The 12,152-nt window shown below is 41.1% G+C and overlaps 1 protein-coding gene across 2 annotated transcripts in view; it reads left to right on the plus strand.

Moving 5' to 3' along the window:
- LOC149289959 (matrix metalloproteinase-17-like) overlaps positions 1-12,152 on the plus strand; it is a 115,246-nt gene that overhangs the window by 37,635 nt on the left and 65,459 nt on the right. Inside the window, exon 2 of one of the 2 annotated variants that reach the window (XM_089489905.1) lies at positions 7,000-7,121. The exons of the other annotated variant lie outside the window; for it this stretch is intronic. Within the exon in view, the coding sequence (XP_089346031.1) occupies positions 7,035-7,121 (87 nt within the window). The 5' untranslated portion in view covers positions 7,000-7,034. The remainder of the gene's footprint in view (positions 1-6,999; positions 7,122-12,152) is intronic. 2 annotated transcript variants of the gene reach the window in all.

Raw genomic sequence — 12,152 nt, forward strand, 5'->3', positions numbered from 1 at the left:
TGGGAGGGAGAACTGGATCTGTGGCATCAGACGCCAGAGACAGGGTCGAGCACAGGAAGAAGACAACCTAGAGGGAACATGGTGGGACAAAAAGGGTCAACAGTGGGAGCACAGGCCTGGCCCAGCCATATTAGAGAAGGATGACTGGGAGGCAGCAGAGAAGTGCTTTCAAGCTGCCATTAATCTTTGCAAAGAGATGGTGCAAAAGTAGAACGTGGACTTTACTGAGTTTTGTTCATTTATTGAAAAAGTCGGAAGGAAGACCAGCTTTATGTTTGGAGTTTGAGAGGTGTTAATTACAGTTTGTTGCTGCATCCACTGCACGTGTGTTTGTTTTAGAAGAGTATGGAGTCACGCACAACCATGCCCACCTCAGGGGAGGGAGGAGCCCCTTCACTGATACATAGTTTTTGCTTGCCCTGTACTTGCCTCTGTTAAGAAGTAAATTTCATATTCTCGATTTTTATAATTAAATGTAAAAGAATCTCACTTTCAGACCTTTCTAGCATTTGGGTGTTTCTCAAGCTACATATGAATCATTTGCTTTCTGGGTAGTTTGCAGTTTGTAGTACCATTCCTTCTTTTGCACTTTCTGGGCAAAATGCAAACACCCTCTTTTATTACCATTCTGTTCCCCCTCTCCACTAATTGGGATGCCATGGACTACAATGAAATGCAGTAGTGCTAAGCAATGTAGAAATACACCAGCAATTTTGATATTTCAGTGAATGAATTTGTCAGCATGGCCCAAAGGCCTTTAGATATATAATATATCTAAAGCAGTGGTGAAAAAGTTCTAAAAGTCAGGAGGTCAATTATTCAGACAGAGAACTAGCACTGATCACATCAGCTCCAAAAATGCAAAAAAGGCAGAATCTTTTGTTTTTTGGGAATTTGGGGAAGAAGGTGGGTACGCAAGGCAAAGGATGGAGCACTCAGGAATGGAAATTGTCATTTTTGACTGAGGTTTTCAGTGGAAAGCTCTTGGAGTCTTGGCCAATTGGCCACATTTTGTCTACCTCTGATCCAAAGCAACAGAAATATGTTTTTCAATTTTTAAAATTGACTCCTCCCCACTCATTCTTTGTAAACTCTGAAAGGACCCATCTTATTTTTCTGGGATCATCAGAGATTATCTTTGACTAATCTTGTGCATAAATCATTGCAGGGGGAGGAAGTGAAGAAAGATACCATCATCCATATGCAAGAACAGAGAAATTGGTGGGAGCAGAAAATAAGCCTCACAATCTGGACAGAGGGAGAATTTGCGTACTAGTGCTTGCTTTGTAATCAAGATCACTTTAAATCGGTAGATTTGGGAGTTTCTGAGGCTTTTCATCCATGTGCATATGTATGTGCTTACACATCTGTGCATGTGTATGTGTGTACAAAGAAAAAGGAGGGATTTCTTTTGATGAGGATTGTCTCTGCCAATGCAGCCCGATGGTGTCCCTTTTGGACCATATGTTTTCAGGCCTCAATCTTGCTTAGTATTCATGTTTAGTCTTAATGATTGAGCAGAAAATGGTTGGCTTGTCTTTTAAAAAAAATGTCCATGAACATGTTGAAAAACACATAGACCATCCTCATAAAAAGAGATCCCTCCTCTTTCTTTGTACACACAAAAGCAGGCTGGTTCCTACCTGCCCACTCACCCACTTTGCCTCCCTCCAGGAAGATGTGATTAACTTTATACTTGAATCATTCTTGCTGGGATTTTTTGGCTTTGACAGACAGAAAAAGAGATGGATAGACTGGCTCGGCATATAGTGATAGCAGCAAGAATGACCTATGCTCAATATTGGAAGATCCCAAAGATTCCAACTGAAGTTGAGCGGATATGTAAATTAGTAGAGATTGCAGAGATGGATAAATTAACACAACTAATGGAAGCTAAACCCAAAGAACAGTTATTGCAAGTATGGAACCCGCCTACCACATATTTGCAGCTGAGATAGGGGGAGATGACATCAGCAGGCTTTGAAGTGTGATTGATTTTATTTATGTTAGGAAGGAGATGATGTGTTAATGTATATTTAAGGTAAAATGTTCAGATGTGGCAATGTCTGCAGAAATCTAAATTGGCTACAGCTGGAAGCCAGAGGCCTGAGCCGCAGACGGATGTTCAAGGTCAAATGAACTAGACTAAATGTAAATATGATATGTGTTCAGTCTGCTCTGAGATTGGTTTCTATGTTGCATAGCAACTTGTACAAAAAGGAGGCTGGACTAAGTAGTCACATTGTGGGAATGTTGTACATAAGAAAACAAACACTGTTCTAGTGAACTGTGGGAGTTTGGAGTCTGAGAATTGAAGATAGTGTGGTGTGACAGTAAGAGTTTTTGTATTGTAGTAACTAGCTCGTGTTATTTGGAAACAAAGAAATAAAACTCTCTAAGGAGTGAACTGCTGGAGTCTGATTCTTTAATTAAACAGCTGTTTCACTAGGCATTGTTCCAGCAAGCTGGAAAGCCTCTTTGGAGTTTTGCATTGTTCCCGAGTTGCAGAGGAGCCGGCGTCTTCATCTAGTTGGCACCAGACCGGGACCATGGGCAAGGTTCATCAAATATCAACATGATGTTATAAGGAAAGGGTGGTGGTTGTTTTCTTCTTCTTTCTGTGTTAGTTCTAATAAGGTAAAGGTAAAGGTATTCCCCTTTGACAAGGTTGTCAAGTTGTGTCTGACTGTAGGGGGTGGTGCTCATCTTGGTTAGTAAGCCGAAGAGCCAGTGTTGTCCGAGGACTACTCTGGTGGTCGTGTGGCCAGCATGACTGCACCGAACGCTGTTACCTTCCCACCAAAGTGGTTCCTATTTATCTACTTGCATTTGCATGCTTTCAAACTGCTAGGTTGGGAGAAGTTGGGACTAGTGATGGGAGCTCACCCCATCACTCGGCACCTGGGCCTCAAATTGCCAACCTGCTGATCTTGCAATCAAGTCAGTGTCTTAACCACATGAGCCACCATTTTAGTTCTAAAATGTAAAAATTAAGAGTAAACTAATTACAGGAAGTTTATATATCAAGGGAATGGGGGGGGGGGGGGGGGGATGATTAAATAAATAAATAATAAAAAAACTGTATTCTTATACCCCACCTTTCTGCTGCAGCAGTCAAGGCGGCTTACATGACTAGAATATATTGCAATAATACCTAATCTCAATAAATAAATTGACCCCCCTTTAAAACAGGATTAAATACAATACAGTTTAAAAATTCAACCTGTTAAAATGACAGCAATTTTCTAGTAGAGGCATTGGTTTCATAAAGTAGGGAGAGTACAGAAATTAGATTGCAATTTTTGTTATCTTTTTACTGTTGTTTTGTTTTTGTTTTTGTTTTGATATTTTTAGAGGGGGATATATGTATATAAGAGAATGTTGTGGGTTGTAGTGTTGTGTACTTTTACAAATATGTGTGTGTTATTATATCATTAAAAATACATTATATATATATTTTTTTAAAACAACCCTGGGCACTAGTCTGTGCAGTTTCTCTCAACTCACATTTGCCTCCTGTGCACTTTAATACCTACACAAAATTGTTGAGAGCAGTTATCAAGAGTTTTGAGTTCAGTGTCACCAGTATGCTGATGACACTCAACTGTATATCTCCTTTCCATTTAATACCAAGGAAGCTATTTTTGTGCTAAACTAGTGTCTGTTGTCAGTAACAGACTGAACGAGAATGAAGAAATGGAAGACAAGATGCTTCTGGTCATACACCCTGCCCCCGGAAATCTCATTTTCACAGCTTGGGTGTACTCCTGGACTCAGATGTGAGCCTTCCAAAGTGTCCTGGAGCACATTTTCACAGCTAAAAATTACTTTGTCAGCTTCACCTGATTATACACACACACACACACACACAGGTGAAGCTGCACAATACAAATTGCAAAATACAAAATAGAAAATCCGAGTGTCAAAATACATACAAAAATAAAACTTGGTCACATCTAAAAGCTCATATAAAATTAAGGCAAGAGTTAAGTGTTTAAACCAATACTAGCTAAATAAAAGCAAATATAATAAAATAGGGTGCAAAATACATTAGACTAAGATAAAACAAACCACCTAAAACTGAGTAGAGGAAATTGATAAGGGTATTAAATAAACTCATCTCCATGGCACGAGACCCCATTTTGTATGATAAATTGTTCTCTTAAATAAGCAGCTTCCACAATAAATTTTGCAGTACATCGCATTTGGTGTAAATTCTCTCCAGAAAGGAGATGGGACAGTTTGACGGCAGGATCCCAGTTGGTCATGTTAACTAAAAATGGTTTTAAGTAATGGGATCTCTCCTTATCATATAGACAACAATCAATCAGGATATGTGTAATGTCCTCTACAGCTGAAGCACCACAAATACATAGTCTTTCGTGGTAAGGTATTTTTTGAAATAGCCCTGTTCTTACCATGGAGTTCAGTTGTTCAAATCTGGTTCTAGTGAATGCTGTTCTCTGGCTCTGTGTTAGGTGTGACCTAAGATATTTTTCAAGGCCAAATACCATTTTATTTTTAGATAACCATTTTGGAAATTTACAGCCATCCAACGATGCTATATCTAATTGCAAATTGATATCCCAGACCCTTTGTTTTAAAGATTCCTAGACTGTATACCCGCTTCTTGGCCTTTTGGCTAAGATCAAGTGTAGTGTGTGTGTGTGTGTGTAGGATTTTGTCAAGCAGCAAACAACAACAAAGTTCAGCATACAAACAATGAAACAACAAAAAATTGATGTGATACCAAAAGCAAATAGAGTTTAAAGAAAGCAATCTATCTGTCAGTCATTGTTATTCAACGAAGTCCCAAGTGTGATGGAGGTTTTACCTGTTGTAAATTGATCTTAACATATTCAGTAAGGGGGAACAACTTTTCAGTAAACAACATTTAGCTCCTCAGCACATTAAGATATCCCATTTTCTAGTTTCTGGCGATTTCATGCATGGCAACAGTAGTCAAGAAAATAATAAGCATTTCAATAATTTGGTTTTGGCAAGAATTGAGAATAGTAAAATGAGACATCATTGTATTTATTTTTGGTTTTGTTTAGCAATTTTAGAAGTTATATCTATGATTGTGTAGGGGGTAAAGTCAGGAAAACTAAAGTGCCCCATGAGCTCAGGCTTACTGGAGAGGTTAAGAATAATAAAAAGGGCTTTTGTGGTTATGTCCATAGCAAAAGGAAGAAGGAGGAAATGGTAGGGCCACTGTGTGGAGAAGATAGTGAAATACTAACAGGGGACAGAGAAAATGCAGAACTACTCAACACCTTCTTTGCCTCAGTCTTCTCAGAAAAGGAAAAGGGTACTCAACCTAAAGACACAATAGGGTAGATTCAGCACAGAATAAATAAAGAGAATACTTGGTTAATCTACAATGCAATTTTAGGCTGCATCAATAGAAGTATAGTGTCTAGATCAAGGGAAGTAATAGTGCCAATCTCTTCTGCTCTGGTCAGGCCCCACCTGGAATATTGTATCCAGTTCTGGGCCCAACAATTTAAAAAGGATGTTGAGAAACTGGAACGTGTCCGAAGGAGATCAACTAAAATGGTAAAGGGTCTGGAAACCATGTCCTATGAGGAACGACTTAGGGAGCTGGGGATGTTTAGCCTGGAAAAGAGAAGGCTAAGAGGTGATATGATAACCCTGTTTAATTACTTGAAGGGATGTCATACTTGTTTTCTGCTGCTCCAGAGACTAGGACCCAGAGCAATGGGTGCAAGCTACAGGAAAAGAGATTCCACCTCAAGCATTAGGAGGAATTTCCTGACAGTAAAGGCTGTTCGACAGTGGCACAAACGCCCTCAGAGTGTAGCAAAGACTCGTTCCTTGGAGGTCTTTAAACAGAGGCTGGATGGCCATCTGTCAGGGATGCTTTGATTTAGTTTTCCTGCATGGCAGAATGGGGTTGGACTGGATGGCCCTTGCAGTCTCTTCCAACTCTATGATTCTATGGGGGAGGATATTTTCTGTTTAAGAACATTGTGTCACTTCCAACCATGTCCATCCAAGACAGTCAAGCTCTTCCTTTTACCTACTAGATGCCATCCTTTCCCCCTTTCTAGGCTCCATCTTTCCCTCTCGGGTTCCATCTTCTCCTGTTGAGCACCATCTGTTAACAGCTGTACCACAAGTGGGTCCAAGGTTTTACATGATCTGGGGCAGCCCTAGCCTCAAATCAAAGTATAAGCTATGATAAAAGTACAACCTGGAGCAATGAATTCAAACAACAGGAAAAGAGATTCCACCTCAGCATTAGAAAGAACCTCCTGGTAGTAAAAGCTATTTGACAGTGAAATATGCTGCCTCAGAATGTGGTGGAGTCTCCTTCTCTGGAGGTTTTTAAACAGAGGCTGGGTGGCCATGTGTCAGGGGTGCTTTGATTGTGTCTTCTTACATGGCAGGGCCTTGTGGTCTCTTCCAGCTCTACAATTCTACCACTCAAGTAAAATCATGAAGCCCATTGTATGTTTTTCCTTCTTGGCCTGGAAGGAATCACCATTGCAACAGAACAATATACTGTGCATGGTCAGCTGGAACAACTCTGGACACATCTTCATAGCTGTTCAGTAGCTGGGTGTGAAAACAGAGTTGTGTCTGTGAGCCCCTGCCCAGCTACTGTTGTATGACCAAGAAGTGGGGAAAAGACACCAACCTCCACCCTGCAGAGTGGCATTATGTACACTGCTAGCATGCTTATTGGATTTTAGCAACTTCTTTGTCCATCATCAAGACTGTTCCACTTGTCCACAATAAAAAAAATAACCAAATATATATCCATTTTCCTTTATAAACCTTCAGCTTATCTCAGTTATCTGTCTGGCATGTCACTTTTCCACTGTATTTTTGTGTCTGGAGACATTTTGCCTCTGGTGTTTTGTTCCCTCTTAACACTGGGCTTCCTTTATCAAGTTGACCACAGTGTTCCTTATCAACACTGAAGATGTCATCTTTTTTGTGTTAGAGATTCTTTTCTTCTGCTGATTTCAGAGCTCTTGAAAAGGTCAGTTTACAGAGGCATTCCAATGCAACAGCCAGTTGGAATAACTACAGGAGAGTCGTATCTGCCACTCCAAAAACTTGAAGAGATAAAAACAACCATGTGTAACACAGTAAGTTTTTAAAACAAATTTAGAGGTCCATTAAAATTTGGCCTGATGAACTAAGTGGGCTGTATTTACTATGGACTTCTTTCCTGCTGGTGTCTTGTTTTGTGTGCTTTAAAACATTCATTCTGTGTATTTACACCTGGTTCTTCTGACAGAGCAGCTTTCAAATGGTTAATTAGACAGTTCCTTGCTCTTAGACTTACAATTAAAAAAAGACATGACACAAAAGGGGAAGAGAATGGCAGTGGGGAAGGGGATTAAGTCTTGCAGATACTGTCAGTGCTTTTCTCCCTCCAAGGCCAAAGTGGTGGCAGTTGGAATGGAGGGAGAGGCTTTCATCTGTCTCTGGGTCTAGGCATGGTGGATCTGTGCTTGCCTGTTCTCTCCCTCTGAGGCTAGTATCATAACTGCTTCAGGAGGAACATATCACAAATGCATCAGGAATGGAAAAGCAAAAAAATTAGGAGGCATTGAGAGGTTTTACCCATCGATGAGAAGGAGAGCTCTAGGAACAGATGGAATACAAAACTGGACAGACGTGGCATTGTGAACATTGCTCTTGGTCAGATTAAATGATAGCAAAATAATATAAATACAGTTTCTTTCTCTGGCTACTTCTGTACATAGCTCGCAGAAGTGAATGCTGCTGTGCCTTGCCATGCATTCTTATATTCTCCCTTTTATTTCCAGTACTCCCAAATTAGATCTACCTTCCATGTTTTTATTCCATAAATGAAGAGCTGCACAGCTCACTGCAGAATAAGCCTACTCATCCTGGTACTTTCTACCTGCTCATGTGTTCACTGTTCATCCAGGCAGTGTTGGCTGTTGTGCCAAGAAGTGACTGTGCCACCAAGGCTATTCCATAATGACAGATACAACTGTTTCTGCCAGAAAGTGACATCATGAAGGATGCATCAATCAACTCTGGGAAAGAGCAGATATGGAAAGGAGAATGCAAGAGCATAGCATCATAAGATCATAGAATATAAGAGCTGGAAGTCAAGAGCCATTGTCCAACCCCCTACCATGTAGGAATATACAATTAAGCACTCCTGAATGCCCATCCAGCTTCTCTTTTAAAGACCTCTAAAGAAGGAGAGTTCACTCCCTCCAAACCAATCTATTCCATTGTTGAACAGTTCATTGTTGAACAGTTCTTACACAAAAGAGGTTCTTCCTGTCATGCCCAGCCTGGAGGAGGACTCAGAGGATGAACCAGAGTCTCCCCAGTGGCCTGAGTCTGCAGCTGTGGAGCTTGAGTCTGACCCTAGTCTGTGGCCTCTCAGGAGGTTCAGCATCCAAGTCTCCCTGTGGCAGAATCTTTGGACATGGAGGAGGATCAAGGGAGTGCCTTCGAAGGTCATGGAGGCTTTATCAGAAACACGCTGGCAATTAGATGCACCTGAAAGCCTGCAACATGCCCATATAAGCAGCTGCAGGATGTCTGCCTAGTTGCCAATGATTATCTGACTTTCTCTGTCTCTGGCTCCCATTGTTCTTTGGACTGAAACCTTGCTTCTTGGACTGTTGACCCATCTTGACTTTCTGGAACCCTCAACCTTATCGACCTGCCTATCTGATACCTTGGACCTTGGACCTCTTGACAAATCTTCTGGTAAATTCTCTTGACTTGTGACTCTGGACTTCAAATCAAAGACTGTCTGTTGCCTCGCACTGGCTGTGCAATCCGGTTTGTTTGGGAACTGAGCTGGTCTTATCAGCCATTTGGCCACTTTCCCAAACACTTCCTAGTATTTACGTGGAAACCTTTTTGCAATTTGAATCCATTGGTTCATGTGGTAGTCTCTGGAGCAGCAGAAAAAAAGTTTTCTTCATCCCCTCAGATATTTAATGATTGCTATCATATCACCTCTCAGTCTTCTCATCTCGAAGCTAAACAGACTCAGCTCCTTAATTTGTTCCTTATAAGGCTTGGTTTCCACACCTTTTACCACTTTGGTTGCTCCCTTCTGGAGATATTCCCGCTTGTCAACACCCTTCTTGAACTTTGGTGCCCAGAACTGGACACAGTATTCCAGGTGAGGTATGACCAAAGCAGAATAAAGTGTGCTACTACTTCCCTTGATCACTATGGTCTTGATGATGTAGCCTAGAACTGCATTAGCTTTATGGGGTGCTGCATTACATTGCTGACTCATGTTAAGCTTAAGATCCCTAGATCCTTTTCACTTGTACTGCTTTCAAGCCACTCATCCTATATTGGTGCATTTCATTTTTTTGGCTTAGATTTTTTCTCCCTTACATTTATCCCTGTTGAATTTTAGTTTGCTAGTTTTGTTCTAGCTCCCCAATCTGTTAAAGTCATTTGAAATTCTGATCTTGTTCTCTGAGGTATATGCTATCCCCCACACATACAATTTGGTGTCACCTGACATTTTGATAAGTATGCCTTCTATTCCATTCTCTACTAAAGACATTAAACAACACCAGGCCCAAGAGAGAACCCTTAGGCATCACACTTTTCTCCAGGATGAAAAACAACCATTGTTGAACACTTTCCGGGTTTGATCAGTCAGCTGATTACAAATCCACCTAACAGTAGCACTGTCTAGCTTACAATTCACCATCTTGCCTGCAAGAATATCATGGGGGGGGGGGGGGGGGGCGCTTGTCAAAAGCCTTACTGAAATCAAGATAAACTACATCAGAGGTACCCTCTGATCTAACTCTATATAAAAAAAGATTAGTTTGGCATGACTTGTTTTTGAGCAACCCATCACAGCAATCTTTCCTCCAATCATCTGTGACCTCTCCTGTTCGCCAAGAATTCTCAAAAGTTATTGACAGTGGCTCTGGGATGATATCTGTAAATTCCTTTATTAATCTGGGATGCAGTTCATCCAACCCTGGGTATAATAATAATTAATAATAATTTGTTTTATTTATATACCGCTATTCCAAAGATCATAGCGGTGAACAGCAAGTAAGCTAATTAGCAAGTAAGCTAATTTGCCCCCAACAGTCTGGGTACTCATTTTAGCGACCTCGGAAGGATGCAAGCCTGAGCCAAGCTTGGGCCCTTTTGCTGGTCTCGAACTCGCAACCTTTGTGGTTTCGAGTGAATGGCTGCAGTACAGGCATTTAACCACTGCGCCACCAGGGCTCCTATAGAATGAGGAACAGAAATAGGAAGAAAGATGGGAGAGCCACAGCCATATTGAGTTCCATTTGTGGGAGTATATTGGACAAGAAGACAGAGTATAAATCTAATAAATAAATAACAGAGCAACTCCTTAATCTCTCTTTATATGTTCTCAAGGAGACATTAAAAAATGGGGGGCTGGCATCCTGTATTGCAGTTACAGATTTGTAACCTAGAGTTACAGATGCATAACTGCTCTATATTAACTAATACTACCTATTTACAATTGTGGATGTGTTACCATGATCATAAATGCCCCCTCCCCCAATGTACCTTAACAGCAAGCAGCCACATGAAGCAATGGAGGTCTGTTCTGCATTGATCAAGGTATAATAGATTGACATTTCCAGCACCCTGCCACCAACAAACAAGGCTATGATGAGGAATTATGACAGGGCTCCTACTTCTCATTGTTACAGTCTTGGTTGCTGGCAGGAGCTGGGTGGTCGTGTTGTCCTGTTGTGTCCCAATCACCAGCAAAATAGACCTCCATCACTCAGTGAGGCTGCTGACGGTTAAGGTACATTGGGGCATTGGACCAGAAGGGGATAGCAATAGCAAGTATATTTCTATAACGCTTATCAGTGCACTTAAGCACTCCCTAAGTGGTTTACAAAATGTAAGCTAATTGCCCCCATCAATCTGGGTACTCATTTTAGCAACCTCGGAAGGATGCAAGCCTGAGTCAAACTTGAGCCCTTCACTGGTATTGAACTCGCAACCTTATGGTTTCTGAGTGAGTGGCTGCAGTACAGGCATTTAACAACTGTGCCACCAGGATACTTAGGGGCAAAACAGATGGCGGGTAAGGAACAGCTTGCCGCCACCCCTTTGCCTGCTGGGTTGGGGCTATGGTGACTGCATGCCATGCCCCCAAGCTGGCCTTTTCCTGGAACAAAAAGGAGTGGCAGAACTAAACAACCAAATTAGAACTGAGGTGAAATGCTAAACAAAAGAAGGCTGAAGACAGTAGAAGGACTTTCAATCATGTCTGGGCAAAGTATATTTTGAGACTTTGTATAGTTGGTACCATATTCTGAGGAGTTGGTGCAATGGATAATGACAGCTTTTATCACATGCAAGTTCTTACTACAGTTCTTACAGCCGCAGGGAAAACAGATCTTGAGGTTCTGGTTTCAATAAGCAGGCTGGTACCTTCACCCTTTTATGATTACCTCAATAGCACTTGAATTCACAATGAGAGCGAACGAGAGCTGTATTCTACGTATAGGTTCAACAGTGGCATGGCTTTGAATATTATTTGCTGAAAAACAATAATTCACAGGCCACCCTCCTTCTTACATTAGCAGATGAGTGACCATAACCTAGTTCACTCGGTTGAGTCCTCAGATTTGTGTAGTATCCAAACTGATTTGCACCCTTGTGGTATTTACATTATTTTGGTTATTATTATTATTATTATTATTATTATTATTATTATTAACATTTATTTATTGGTATTAACAGTGGCATGTGGTGAAACCAATGTCAGTGGAGTTGTGGATTCACTCTGAGTTTTAATCCACATTTTAAAGTAGGTGTCTAATATGCAGAACATATTTTTGTTCAGTGCCTTGGATAACTTGTTTAAAGTTTGGACCACAACCTGGAATAGATACCCCCCCCCCCGACATGAAAGCCACTAGCCTCCACTGCCTATTAATCTGTAAGAGGAATTGAGATGTTCATGAGTGTAAGTAATATTAGCACAGCACAAGTGGTGGCTTTGGAAAGCAGAAGCACAGGAAGGGGAAGGGACATTCATGAGCTTCAGCAAAAGGACAGGGTTTATAACTGTTACATTTTACACTGTAACTCCCAGACCCTCTCCCCCACACACACACACAAAACACACACACACCCCTATA

This window comes from Sceloporus occidentalis, unplaced genomic scaffold (assembly GCF_023333645.1).
Source record: "Sceloporus occidentalis isolate IW3139 unplaced genomic scaffold, rSceOcc1.0.p SCAF_41, whole genome shotgun sequence".
Lineage (NCBI taxonomy): Eukaryota > Metazoa > Chordata > Lepidosauria > Squamata > Phrynosomatidae > Sceloporus > Sceloporus occidentalis.